This window comes from Camelus ferus, chromosome 10 (assembly GCF_009834535.1).
Source record: "Camelus ferus isolate YT-003-E chromosome 10, BCGSAC_Cfer_1.0, whole genome shotgun sequence".
Lineage (NCBI taxonomy): Eukaryota > Metazoa > Chordata > Mammalia > Artiodactyla > Camelidae > Camelus > Camelus ferus.
The window spans coordinates 44,171,025-44,186,696 of record NC_045705.1 but is presented as its reverse complement, the minus strand read 5'-3'; the positions used below and the strand labels follow the sequence as shown (position 1 = coordinate 44,186,696).

The 15,672-nt window shown below is 34.6% G+C and overlaps 1 protein-coding gene across 4 annotated transcripts in view; it reads left to right on the top strand.

Annotated features, from left to right (window-relative positions):
- Nucleotides 1–15,672, top strand: part of PRMT3 (protein arginine methyltransferase 3) — a 122,519-nt gene that overhangs the window by 29,243 nt on the left and 77,604 nt on the right. For all 4 annotated transcript variants that reach the window (XM_032488865.1, XM_032488866.1, XM_032488863.1 and 1 more), the window contains exon 10: nt 13,332–13,431. In XM_032488865.1, the coding sequence (XP_032344756.1) occupies nt 13,332–13,431 (100 nt within the window). The remainder of the gene's footprint in view (nt 1–13,331; nt 13,432–15,672) is intronic.

Below are 15,672 nucleotides of genomic sequence, written 5' to 3'. Positions count from 1 at the left end.
AGAACTCACATGACTCAGTGTGAAGTTGTGTTCACAGCTAAGATTTATTACAACAAAGGATACAGTCCGGGGACAGCAAGAATAGGATACCTGTCAGTAAAGAAGTCATGTACAAGGCTCCCACAAAATCCTTTCTTCTCTGCAGGAATCACACAAGATGTACTTTTCCCTCTAGCTGGAACTACATGTGAGATGTGTCTACCCAAGGAAGTTTGCTTGAGTCTTCGAGCCTGTGGTTCTCAAAGAGAGAATTGTGCAAACTCATGTCAGGCACCAGGTGCATATCAGGAATCTTTATGCTGACTTCAGACATGCTGTCCTCTGGGTTTGTCTTGGTCCACAACTTCAGATGCTGTGGAGTAGCATCATTAGCCAGTAACAGTGTGAATGTTCAAGAGTTTTGTTCTTAGGGTTTGATCAAGAATTACTGCCATGGTTAGAGAGAGTAAGAACTAAGAGAACAGACCTGCATTAACTCTTCTCACAGTTCAGAATTGGAAACCTGAGATTCGTGCTTGACCGTCCCATCTCCTTTATAGCAGCATACTTGTTGGAGATAGAATCCTCTTAATTGAGAATCATTAATGTTTCTCAAGTCTGTCCTTTTTCTACATTGATGTTCTTAAATGCATACCTTAATTCACAATCTTATATTTCCCACCTGAATCAATGCATCTGCACATAAGTGGTTTAGTTATTTGTACTTTGTCTTTGCTTCCAAAGGCTCTCTCTTACCACTGTTAGTGCAGCCAGATTGATTTCCCTGCCAATTCTCCTCCCCTTCAAATAAAAAAAGGAAGAAAGAAATACCTAATGAATGAATGAATGAATTTTCAATACTCGGTTCGTCAAACATCCAGTCAGGTAAATAAATCTTCAACACCAAAGACTGAAATCCAGATTACCCTTTCCTCATTTTTTTCATTGTATTAGAAGCTGTGCTGTTGCTAATTTTAAACAATAAATGTCCTCAGTGTTAGTAATTCCACAGCTGCATACCTATAAAGACCAATGATGCCTTTGGGAGGGAGGCAGCCTGGAATAGCTTGTTCTGATTCCAAGTCTGGCTCCTGCATTGAAATTATATGCCTGGTAGTATTTATCGTTTATGGAGTGTTCTTACATCGTACCCTCTGTCTCAGGTAGTTAAGGGTTCTTGTTTTGTTTACATGTATGAATGGAGGGCTAGGTTATGTCACAAAGGTAACTGGTATGGGTTTTGTCTCATCTCCCTCCAGAGTAGGGAGAGAGATCTGTTCTGGACCATTTTTCCTTTGATTTTTCAGTCCCTTTGTCACTTCACTTTATATACCCTCTTGACTCCAGGAATTTATGTTGTGAAGAAAGGCTCCTACCTCCACTGTAGTCTTCTCTGATGTGTGTCCTGAGCACTGGACGTCTTCCCAAGTTTACCAAATGATTTAATTCCCCTTTTCTCCCCACTAAGTTATTAGAATCTTCAGTTCTCTGAGACTACCTTCTAAAATTTCCACGCATTTATCAATTTATTACATTTTGTATTACTTTATTGTTATTGCATTGTGCTTGGGGAACAAGAGAGAAATATGTATGCTTGGATGCCATAGTGAACTGAAAGCAAAGTAATATTGTTCCTTGTCTGTTTTTATATCAGGGCATTCCTTCTCTGCCCTCCCCACCCCCCAAATATGCTTTTCGAAAAATAGTTATCACCCCTGTATTCTTCTAGATGAACTTTATAATCATTTTATCACCAACTTTAAATTCCACTTACTTGAGAAGGTGTTCATTGTACGGTCCTTTATGCTGTTTGCACATCTGTCTCCCTCCTAGCCCATGTGCTTCCTTAGAGCCTAGACTGTGTTTTTTTAATCAAAATCGTACTAGACAGAGGTACATTACAAATTTAATTCTGTTTCCCATTCTAAAAATCCTGAATTGGCTCCTCACTGTCTTTAAATAAAATCCAGACTCCTTAACATCACCTCTGTCTCCCAGCTTTGTCACCACATACTGCCTCTTACTGCTCTAATCATACTAACCTATTTATAGTTCTTCAAATTTGTGATTTCTCTCATACACACACACACACACACACACACACACACACACACACAGAGGCAGTTTGCGCACATGGAGATGGGGCACCCTCCTTTACTCCTCTGCCTTTTGTAGATGCTCTGTCTTTTCCTGATGAAGCTCAGATGTCACCCACTTAATTAAAGGCTTATTATATGAGCTCCTGTAATATGTACCCTACGTTCTTACTGTTCTGTCTCCTTTACACCACATTCTTACATGCATAGACTGTATCTTTTATTTCTATATGCCTAGTATTAGACAGTTAATCATGATGATGTCCCTGTAGCATGAAATTCAAGAAATTACTTTAAGGGAATAACATAGGATAGTGTTTGTTGTTCTAACAAAGTTTCCACTCAGAAAAATTGATAATTTCAGTGTTCATTGCATTAGTTAGGAGACTTATGTGACATACCCTTTTTATTACAATGTCGTATTCCTGTAGGTTAAGGCTATGCTAGTTTTTGAGCAGGTGTTTCCGGAGATAGAATTGTTTGGAATGCTTTTATGCTAAAGTAAGGTTTAGTCATTGTCCACTTGAGAAAAGTAAAATCTATAGTTTTTTTCATGAATGCTAAATCAGGTGGTGATTAAGATGAGCAGTCTCATAAAGGGGGTTATCTGTGTGAGTGGTATCTGTGTTGCTATGTTTTAATACAGAATTACGGGAGTTACGGCCTTTATCTTTTTTCGTGTGTATTCCCTGAAATCTTAATCTTTCCAGTTACATTTATATTTGGACAAGTAATTACTGATGCAGATAGGATTATGACTTGCAGCAGACAATAAACAGCCCGAGCAGATGGCCTTTTACAGGACACATCTTGTTTCAGCATAAGCATTCTGAAGATATTTCTAGGCAGTGAGTACATTTTGCTCTTTTAAGAAGATTGCTTTTTGTTCCTTTGAAGTGTTTGTAGTTGTTAAAGCCTGAATAAATATTTTAGTGAACAGTAAGCAACTGCAGCAATTTCATCAGAATTTTATTAAATGCCTCTTTGAAGAAACTCAGATCTGAGATAAACATACTTATCTTTTTTACCTTTGTGTGAAATATAACATACATATTAAAAATTGCATAACACGTAAATTACCTGTTATGATATGAGTAAGTATGGATAAATAATAGGAAATAGAGCATTACCAGCAGTTCTGAATTCCTCTCACCTCCATTCGCCCTTTCTTAGTCAGATGCTGTCCCTGCCTGATTGAGGTGACTACCATCCTGGCTTTGATGGTAATCACTTCCTTGCTTTGCTTTATATTTTAACGACTTAAACAGGAATCTATTTAAGGTAGTTCAGTTTATTCAGTTTTGATCTTTAAATAAATAAAAATCATGTATTATGCATTCTTTTTGTCTAGCTTGTTTGGCTCAACATTATTTTATACATGTGCCTGGTATATACTTACAAACAGAATTGCAGGCTTTGGGGTATACATAACTTCACATTTTCTCGACATTGCCAGGCTGTTTTCCGAAGTGATTATACCAATTTATATTTCTACCAATAGTATATAACAGTTCTGATTGGTATTGCCTGCCTTTAAAATTTTTTTCCAGTTGATTATGTAGCAGTATCTCATTGCACTTTTAATTTGCATTTCTGTGATTGTTAATGAGGCTAAGCACATTTTTGTGTGATTATTGGACATTTGGATTTCCTTTTCTATGAAATACCTGTTTACATCGTCTGCTCGGGTTTCCACTGAGTTGGGCCTTCTTTTATTTATTTGTAGGCAATCTTTACGTTTTTAAGTCTTGAGTTCTTTATAGGTTTTATGTAATGCGAAAGTCTTGTTCTTTCTTGCCTTTTCACTCTCTTCATAGTGTCTTTTGATGAAATTCTCAATTTTCAAGTAGCATCATTCTTGTTTATGGTTGCCACTATTTGTGACTTGGGTGACAAACCTTATGGAGATGTGATCCTACGTTGTCTTGTAAAACTTTATACTTTTATGTTTTACATTTAGATGTGTAATCTACTAAGTGTTGTTTTTTATGTATGGGTATAAAGTAGTGATCTGGTTTTATTTATTTATTTATTCATTCATTTATTTATTTAAGGTTTTTTTTTTTTTGGTAATCTGTTTAAATGACCTAGTTGTCCCAGTTTAAGACTATTCTTTCCTCTCTTCACACTATCATCTTTGTGAGGAATCTAGCATCCATATATGCGACCAATATAACGTTTATACCAAAACTCTACTAAGGCATTAGAACAGAAAATTACAGGTCAGTCTTTCATGAACATATATGCAGACATCCTATTCAAAATATTAGAAAACTAATTGAGCAATATATTGGAAGATAAGGTTTACCCCACGAATACAAGGTTGGTTAAATATGAGCAAAATCAACCAGAAAAATCTGAGATATCTCAATAGATGCAAGAAAAAAGTCTGATGAAATTCCATATGTATTCAATGTATCTATATATTAAAATTCTTAGTAGATAAGAGCTAGAATATCTTAACATGATATAGAGTATCTACAAAAACAAAAACTAAAGCCCACAGCATGATGAAACGTTGAAAGCATTCACTTTAAGTTTAGGAACAGGGCAGGGATACTTGCTATCCCTTTTCTATTCAGCACTGTGAATCCTGGACAGTAGAGCAGGGCAATGAAAAGAAAGGTGTAAGAATTGGAAATGAAGGAAAAATAATAATTCCCTAATAATATATTATGAACACAGACATCAGAAAAAAACTATAAATAAGTTATTACCAAAATAAAAGTATCAAGGAGCTGAATACGTAATTAATGTATAAAAATCAGTTGTATTTCTGTAAAAAACATGAAATACTTAGACATTGAAAATAAAATATATCAAAGTGTATTGTTAATACATCTAACCTCCTCCCAGACAGTGCAAGGTCATTAAGGCATTTTTAGTGGATAATTCATCCAGGGGATCCACAGGTCAGCTGTTTTAACAGCTTCTTCCTTAGTCTACCTTCTGACCTTTGTCAGTATCTCTTTGCCATATATTTCTCAGGTATCTTTAATTCTACAACAATTTCTGCCATAATTTCTGCAAAGAATAATAAGCCTGTGAAGACCCTAATGACTGCCAGGATTTGAACCATTCTCTACAAAGCTTGTTAATAACTCAGGAAAAATGTTATCTAATTCCTCTTTTCAGACCACTTTTCAAAAGCAATCTATACTCCCCTCTCAGTGAGCTGGGTTTTGTTCCCCACCCACACCCCCCATCTTTTCTCCTATTGATGCCCCCTTTTTTGGTATGTCAAAAATGTCATGCAATCCCGTTCTTGGTAATTGAACACATAATCATATTCTGCCTCCTGAATGTTCTCTTGGCTTCCCAATAACAAGATTACATAAAGTGATCAAGAGTGAGGAGTTGCTGATTTCCATACCTGTCATAACTCTGTCCGTCCGTAGCATTAAATTATACTGTTATCCTAGAGCCAGTGTAAGTACACTTGCACTCATACCATGCCTACTTTTTTAGAGGACTGTTCTACTTATGGGTTGTGGAGAAAGCAGGGCAGTTACCTGCCCGGCTTTTACTGGCTGTAGCAGTTCAGTTGTCATACCACCTGGAAGCCTCTATCCACAGCCTCTTAGGGATCTGTCATCAACCCAAGTAATGCTTTCTTCTCAGTCATATGCAAAATAAGTGATAATGTCCTCTTGCTTGTTTATCCATGCCAGTAGTGATTTTCTGCTATGTCTCTGTGAAGTGTCCTCTTTCACAGAATACTATCAGCACTCAGGAGTCCTCTGACCTTGTCCTCCTCCATCTGTATCATCTTGGGGGTAACCCAAAGCCTTAATTTGACTACTTTCCTAGTGGATACTTCATCTCCCCAGGTAGCCATATAAGCATAAGAAGGCCTTCCAATGAGAGGAAAAACTGTTCTTACAGTCTGTTCTCTTGCCATCATCTCCTCTCTGAAAGGACTGGCATTGTTCAGAAATGCTAGTAGCAGCCCGATAGTGGAGTTTTTGGGGTGTTTTTTTTTTTACTATCTTTCCACCTGCCTGCTACTCCCTATCAGGCTAGTTGCCACTTTCTCTGAATCTCAGTTTTGCCACTTCATACCCAGGATGTATAGGCAGCCATGCCAGGATTAGCTCCTCCTCATGTGTTTTTAATCCCCTCCTTTTTCTGGCTGAGAAGTGCCTTAGCCTTTGTGATTCATGGATCTGCATGAGAGTCCTCCTCATAGCACTACTCTAGCTAAAGTATTTTCAAATCAGACTCACAAATCTCATTACCCAGATTACCCAGATTACTCAGTATTAAGCTTCATTAATAATTTCAGTGATACAGGTAATCAGGAGACTCAGAAAAAGTAGGAGCAGTTTGGTATGTAGAGAAGAGCTCCTTACTGTGTGAGTTAATAACCCATGCACCTTACTTGGATACCTGTCTACTCTGGGTCAGAATGCATGCCTAATATAGGAAAGGAAAGATTAAAGAAGTTGCCTTTCGTGTCCCAGACTTCTCCCTGATTAGTCTGAGCCTCTTAATTGCCTGTAGTTTTGAAATTATTTATAAAGCCTAACACTGGGTAAAATCTTCGGCTCATGTGAGTGAGGTTCGACAGTCTGATTGTATTCACTCACCCACGTATGTCCACTCTCTTTTCTCATTCCTTCCTATTTCCTTGACAAGCTGGAAGCATTTTCCTTCCACCTGAACTATTCTACATTTCCTTCATTGTACATTTGTGGCTCTAGCCAAACAGCATGGTGTTTGTTGGTTCGAAAATAAATTTTGCCTTTACTCTTGGAGGCATTTTTTTTCTGCATATAGAATTCCAGGTTGACAGTGATACTGCTCTAGGATATGAGTCAATAATAAACCTCAGCTGTGAAGCTGTTTTTTGTAATAAAAGACCTGCTTTTGTAAATAAAGTTGGGAATAGTCACACTCTTTTATTTATACACTGTCTATTGCTGCATTCAAACAACAATAGCACTTGAATAGTTACAACAGGAATCGTATGGCCTGCAAATTCAAAATATTTCTTATTTGGCAACTTAATAAAGTTTGCCTACCCCTACTCTAGTTCTTTGAAAATACCGTTCCACTATCTTCTGGCTTCCATTATTACTGTTAAGAAGTTACCTGTCAGGATAATTGCTATTTCATTGAAGGTACTCTGTCTTTGTTGAAGATTGTCTTTTTGTTTTTGATTTTCTAAAAGTGTTACTGTACATGTATGGATTTCTCTTTAGAAAATAGGCTTCTGATTCATTGGATTTTGTTTGTGGCTTAATGCTTTCTATCAGTTCCAGAAAATTCTCATCCTTTACTCTTCAGATGTTTTTTCTATCCCTTTTATTTCTTCTCCCTCTGGGAGCACATTTAATTCTATATTTGATTTTCTCACTGTACTCCTTTGCTAGCTATGGTTCTATACTGTTCTAAAGCAAAGATTGGCAAACCTTTTCTGTAAATGGTCAGATAACAAATATTTTAAGCTTTGTGGGACACCTATAATATCCATCACTTCTGCTGCTGATGCTTTTCTTTTTCTTTCTTAACAACCCTGAAGCCTGTGGGTTGTACAAATATGTGCCACAGGCTAGCAGGCCATAATTTTTCAATCCTTGGTCTGAAGACCCAACTAAAGGAGATCGTCAGACTGAATAAAAAGTAAGACCCCAACTATAAAAGAATAAAGATATGTTACATAACACAGATAATTTAAGAAGTTGGAATGGCTATACAGGCATACCTCATTTTATTGCTCTTTATAGATAACGTATTTTTTAATAAATTGAAAGATACGTTACATAACACAGATAATTTAAGAAGTTGGAGTGGCTATACAGGCATATCTCATTTTATTGCTCTTTATAGATAACGTAATTTTTAATAAAATAAGATAATTTTTTAATAAATTGTGTGTTTGTGGCAACCCTGTGTTAAGCAAGTCTGTTGGTGCCATTTTCCAACAGCACTTGTTCACTTTGTACTTGTGTGTTCTTATGATAATTCTCACAATATTGTAAACTTTTTCATGATTATATTTGTTGTGATTTGTAATCAGTGATCCTTTATGTTAGTTCTAAGATTTGCTGAAGGGTCAGGTGATGGTTAACATTTTCTCATAAAGTATTTTTTAATTAAGATATATACATTATTTTAGACATAATGCTGTGCATGCTGTTTAATATACTGCAGTATAGTGTAAACAACACAACTTTTGTATGCCCTGGGAAACCAACAATTTCATGTGATTCATTTTATTGGAGTGGCCTTGAAACTTAACTGCAATATCTGTGAGGCATGCCTGTATAGATATTACATGAGGAAACGTTTTTAAAACTTTATCAGGAATAAAGGAGGGCTTTTAATAACGATAAAGAATATATAATAATAATCATGTTAGGAGATATCAATAAATAATTGGTAGAATGAGTAGATTTCAAATGAATAGGAGTATAGAAGACCTAAACACACTAACGGCTTGACCTAGTTGATGTTTATGTAACACTCTATCCCAAAAGAGCAGAATCATATTCTTTTTAAGTGCACGTGCAACATTCATCAAGATGGGTTACATTGTAGGGCAGTAATAAGCCTCTATAGTTTGAAAAGGATTTACATCTTACAGACTAAGCTTCTGGGCACACCAAAGTTAAATCAACAACAGAAAGATATCCCAAAATATTTGATAAATAGCACATTAATCCATGGGTTGAAGAAGAAATCACAAGGGAAGGAATTTGAAGATATTTTGAACTTAAAAGCACAGTGTATCAGAATTTGTGGTGTGCCACTAAAGCCATGCTTAGAAAGATATTTAAAGTTTTAAATGCTTATATTGGAAAAAAAAAAAGAAATGCTTAAAATTCGTGTTGTAAGCTTCCATATTAAGATGGTAGAGAAAGAAAAGTGAAATATACACAAATAAATAGAACAAAGGAAATAAAGGTAAGAGCAGATATTGATGAAATACCAAAAAAAAAAAAAACCCAGAGAAAATTAAGGAAAACAAAATAGATTTAAAAAAAAAATAGAATTCATTAACCTCTAGACTTGTCAAGAAGAAAAGAGAAAATGCAAACTACCGATATCAGGATTGAAGGGGAGCATCACTATAGATCCTATAGACAAAAAGAATAATGCAGGAATATTATGAAAGGATAGTACCATAAATATGACAGTTTAGGTAAAGTGGGTAAATACCTTGAGAAATAAAAGTTGCCAAAATTGCTTCAAGAAGAACAAGAAAATCTGAATATCCCTAGGTCTAGTGAAGAAAATGAGTTGGTAATTATAATCTTTCCCACAAATTAAACTCCAGGCTCAAATAATGAATTTCTCCCAACATTTAATGAAGAAGTAATACTGTACTTTTTAAGAAAATAAAATGGACAGAATCCTTCATAACACATTTTATAAAAGGCTATATAGCATTATAGTGGTACTAAGGCCAAATGAATATATTCAAAGAAAAGTAAACTACAGACCAGTGTCCACTGTGAGCAGAGATGGAAGCATGTTTAACAAAACATCACCGAATTGAGGAAAGCGTTAGTGGTACAGTGGTGAGCATAGCTGCCTTCCAAAACATCAGCAAATTGAATCTAGCAGTATGTATAAAAAGGATAATAAACTATGACCAAGTGAGCTTTATCTTGGGAAGGCAAGATAGGTTTAAGATTTGAAAGTCAATATAATTCACTGTGTCAGCAGAATAAAAAAGAAAAAAATACATGAATTATATATAAACTTAATAGATGCAGAAAAATTATTTATTAAAATTTAAAACTCATTGATAAGGAAAGCTCTCATCAAACTAGCAAAGAAGGGAACTTTCTTACTTGGTAAAGTGTATTTATAAAAATCCTACAGGTGGTATCATCTTCAATAATAATTAATTAATGCTTTCCCCCAATAACTGGGAACAAAACAAGGGATGTCCACTCTCACCAGTTCTCTTCAGCATTGTCTTGTGGGAATCTAACAAGTACAATAAACCAAGAAAAGGAAATAGAAGACAGATTTGAAGGAAGAAGTAAAACTGTCATTACTCCCAGATTACATGATCCTGTTTATGTAAAATCCTCAGAAATCTATAAAATAGCCACTAAAACTGTGCTAAAACTAAAACCTTTATCACAGTCAATGGGATTCAGGGTCAAAATATGAAAATCATTTATGCTTCTATTAGTAGCCACAAACAACTAGAAATTGAAACTTAAAAAATATATGCCATTACAGCATATATCCAGGGAAAACTAATTCAAAAAGATATGCATCCCAGTGTTCATAGCACTAATTACAATAGCCAAGAAATGGAAGCAACCTAAATGTCCATCAACAGATGACTGGACAAAGAAGATATGGTGTGTGTATTTGTACACACACACACACACACACACACACACACACACACAGGAATACTAGTCAGCCATAAAAAAGAATAAAATGCCATTTGCCACAACATGGATGGACCTAGAGATTATCATGCTAAGTGAAGTAAGTCAAACAGAGGAAGACAAATATCATGTTATCACTTATATGTGGAATCTAAAAAGAGAAAAAGGTAAACAAATGAACTTGTTTACAAGCCAGAAAAAGACTCACAGACATAGAAAACAAACTATGGTTACCAAAGGGGAAAGGAGGCGGGGGGGCATAAATTTGGAGTTTGGAATTAGCAGATACAGACTACTATTATGTAAAATAGGTAAACAGTAAGGACCTACTATATATAGCACAGGGAACTATATTCAGTGTCTTATAATAACCTGTGATGGAAAGGAATATGTATATATGCATAACTGAACCACTGTGATGTACACCAAAAATTAACACAATATTGTAAATCAACTATACTCTAATAAAAAATAAATTGATTAAATACATATATGATATATATATCATTAGAATACAACCAAAATCATCAAGCATTTAGGGATAAATTTCACAAAATATGTTTAAGACATACACATTGAACGATGCAGAACATCACCAAGAGCTGATCCTAAAATTCACGTGGAAACACAACTGACCTAGAATGTCCAAAATAAAAGAAGAGTAAAATTGAAGGGCATACATTGTCAGACTTCATGACTTAATTTAAAGCTATAAAAATCAAGAAAGTGTTGTATTGGCATATGGATAAGCATTTAAATCTTGGGCAGAAAGGAAATTCCACATATAAGCCCACACATACATGCTTAATTGATCTTTGACAAAGATTCTGAAGTAATTCCACAGATTAGTGATAGGGTTTTTTTTTTAAACAAAGTCTTTTCAACATCATAGCAATAGGCATTATATGTGGGAAAAAATGATTATCATGCTATATGGAAAAATTAACTCAATATGGAAATTAAAAATATTTAGAGGAAAACACTGGTAGAAATATTTGATGTAGTGAAAGATTTCTTAGATATGTTACCAAAAACATGAACCACAAAAGAAAAAAATGATAAGTTGGTCTTTATCAAAATTAAAAACTTTGGCTCTTCAAAACATACCATTTAAAAAATTGAAAAAAGCCACAGGATTGTAGAAAATAGTCACTGTATGTAAATCTGACAGGGTTTTTATTCAGAATATATAGTGAACTCTTAAAATTCAGTAGTAAGAATACAGCTGACCCAATTTTTCAATTGGGCAAAAAATTTGAACAAAAGATAATTGGGGAATATGACCAATAAGTGTATGGAAAAAATAGTTGGTCATTAAGAAAATGCAATTTTTAACCGTAATGACATCTTATGTAGTTAAAATTTAAAAGATCAACAATACTAAGTTGACAAGGATGCAAAGCAATAGCAATGCTCATAAATTTCTGGTGGGAGTGTAAAAATTGTGTATGCACTTTGCAAAACAAATGGGCAGTCTCTTAAAAAGTTCTGTCACTTCCATTTGATAGAGCAGTTCTTGTACACAAATGTTTACAGCAGCTTTATTCATTATAGTCCAAACCTGGAAACAATCCAGAATTCCATCCACAAGTGTGTGGATAAACAGAAGTGTTTTTATGCATGCAGTGGAATTCTACTCAACAATAACTAGGAATGGAATTACTGATATACAGAAAAAAATGCATGAATTTTTAAAGTATGCTCATCGAAAGGAACCAGACACAGAAGGGTACAGTCAGTATGGTTTCATTTATATAGAACTGCAAAATACAAATCTGAATATGTAGTAAAAGAAAGAAATTCAGTGGTTGCCTGTGGTTGCCTGTGGATAGGAAATTATTCTGGGAAGGAGCATTAATGAATCTTTTTGAGAAGTTGGAAATGTTCTATAAACAGATGATGATGGTAGTCACCCAAGTATGTATTTTTTAAAGTCCAACAAAATTTGCCCTTAAAATGCGCTTAGTATTACGTATATACCTCGTGAAGTTTGGGAGGAGGGGAGTCCTTCCTTTGTTGGCAGAAAAAAATCCTTTATAATTCAGATGTATATCCTTTGAAGATTAAGAATTTATTTATTTAACTAAATAACCTTACTAACTTGCTTTTAGCTTTTTCAGATTATCTCTTTCACTCTATTACTTATTTGAAATTGCAAAAGGAGGTGGTGAAAAATAGGTGCTAATCTTGTGATGCAAGGATGTAAAAATACCTAATGAATGCCATTGAACAAGGTTAAATAATTTATGATTGGAGTAGAATTTGAAGTTTTATACAGCATACAGTATTTTGTTATTCATGATAATGCCATTATATAGTTCTTGAGGATGTGTACATAGGTTTTACAAATATTTTATCCTCATAATAGACTGTGAAGTAGTCAGGAAAGGTATCTTTCTTTTTTTACACATGCTCACACATGTGCACACAGGCTCAGTGAGATTATTTTATTTCATGATGATCATTTAGGAGACAAGTGTTAGAGGACCTGGAATTCAGAGTAAGAGCTCCTGGCTCTAATTCTCTTTGCACTATGATGCACCACTTCCCTTTAAAATACACTTTCTTTGTCTGATCTGTCTCCACCTCTCCCTTAAAAAAAAAGAAAAAAGACCTATTAACTTTATTGACGTGCATTCTTAATAGAATTGGTTTTCTTTTCATGCTAAAGTTTAGATACTGGTTCAGTTGTATTGTCATAATAACCGGAAACATTCTTGGGGGTTCATAAAGTGACCAGAAAGCAAGTATAGTGTCCAGGGGATAAACAAGCTTTGAATAAATGTACTTTTGGGTTCCATAAAATAATATGAACAGTTGCCAAGAAATTACATAATTTGACTAGTTTTCAGAATCTATTTAACATACTAATTTAATTCATTATGACAATTTTCAGACTAAATAAACTTGAAGATAGTATTATACTAATTAAAGGAAAAATTGAAGAAGTTCGTCTTCCTGTAGAAAAAGTGGATGTTATTATATCTGAGTGGATGGTAAGTATTTGCAGAAGAAACTAATTTTATTAATTTAAAAAAAGCAATGAATAAAGTGGTGGGTTTTCTGCTTTTAATTATATTTGATAAATGGCAGAATGATGGCTTTACTTTAAAAACAGCTACCATCTTTTTATGGTAGTTAATTTTGAAATGGCACTTATTTGCTGGCCATTTATAATCTTTTAAAGAAGAGAATAAATTAGCTTTTTTACTTTTAAAGTCATAATAAAGAATTACTGTTTTTCTACTTCCTAGATTTGTAGGTACCTAAATATGTTTGCCTAAAAGCCTCTAGGGACTAGTTAAGGACTTACTAGGACTGTTTACCTATCTTTCTGATCTATTAGCCAATGTAATCAGTGTCCCTTATCACATAAAGTAGAATTTATTGGCATTATTAAAATAATAAAATTAATATACATTATATAGCTTTATATTTTGCTTTTGAAACCACAAATCAAGGCCAGAGTATTTATTTTAAAATGTCTATAAAGTAAAATTAATGGTATTTGACAACTGATTTGACTTACTGATATGCCACTTCAATTAAGGCAAGTATATAGTATTTCTAGACATGCAAAGTTTTTTTAATCGTCTGGAAAGTGGTAGGTTTTTTTTTTAATTGTTAAAGATGAATTATTATTATTCATTTTTATTAAATGAATTTATCAAAACTTCTTGAAAAGAATGAGTTTTGCTTTACAGTTATCTATAAATTTTGAACAAACATAGTAAGTAATAATTCCAGCAAAATAGCCTGATTTTAGGGAGTTTTTGAAATGTTCAGAATTAATGTAGTGGGTTTAATTTAGAGCCAGTGGCAGTCACTGTTGTTGGAATTTACTGTTTTGCATGTGAAACAGTGTGTTCATTTTTTTCATGATAGGGTTTGCTTTTAACAATTCTTGATCACAATATCATCATTCTTCTTAATACCAAATAATTTGTATCAACATTCTGATTTCCCTTATAAAGTGAATGAGAAGGAATGAGTTGTTATGCATAATTAAAAATTCAGCATCTCTTTAAAGACTACAAAAAGATGCTTTGGAGAAAGCACATTTGAGGCATCTGCTTGGTAACAAATAAGTAGTTTATATCAAATATTGACTGACATAATCCTCATCTCTCTAAGGACCATTTCATTTTTCTTGGAAAATGCATCTTTTAAACTGCCCCAAATTACACTATAAAGCAGACTGAAAGACAGACTTCTTGCCGCCTCAGTTGAACATTTTTACACATCTGATTATAACTAGCTGGATAGTTCTTGCCCTGCCTAGCAGAATTAACCTTCTAGATATTGATGTTGTAGTAATTTTCATTCAAAACTTGAAAGACAATCTAGGAGTATTCATATACAATTGAAATTAGAAGCAGTTAATGTAATAACAAGTAAAAACTTAGCTGGATTGACGAATTTGTGAGATTGTCACAATTATGATGTGAACTTTAGTGAAGGGTGTTACGGCCTTGGGTTTGTTTGCCCTCAGATCCTCTTTACACCCTTCTCCTGCTTTCTTCTGTTCTGATGGAAGAGGACTAACTCTGCGGGGGCTTTTCCTAGGCTCCAGTGACTGCCGGCTTCTATTGGCTTTTGGGAATCTAATGGGAAACACTGATGGGAGACTCAGGGAAGGGAGAGGCCAGGACGTTTCTTTACTCTCTTTTGCCTCCAGCGATATTGCTGGCAGAAGGTGTTTCTTTTGTGGTTCCAATTCCCACTTAACAAACCTGTTGTAATTCCAGCATCCACTATGCAGCCCTGGCCCTGGGCTCTTTTAGAGTGCTTCTTCCTTTTGTTTCTCTAGCTCTTCTAGTTAGACTCTAATTGATGTGAAGGGTACCTTTCGTTTTGGAGGATTGGTCAGGCATGATCTCTGCCTTTATCAGGAAAGCAGTGTCACACAGACAATACTGAGTCCCTGGAACCTAAGATGAAAGGAGCCAGTTGTTTGGAACCAAGATGCTTTCAGAAACCCGTTAGTATGGGAAATGTCCAGAAAGTGGTAACTAAGAACTCTATTTCTTCCTCTTCACAAGGGTATAACTTAGAGTTTTCTTATCTTACTGTCTGCATTTCCTTGTAAACAGTGGAGTTGGAGTCTAGCAGATTGTGTTAAATGTGTTAGGTGGAGCATTAGACACTGTAATTTATGGCAGTTACTCTAAAGCTGTCAACTCTGGATGGCCTTATTTCTCTAATGAAATTTGCACTTAAGCCTTTTTGAGTAGGTT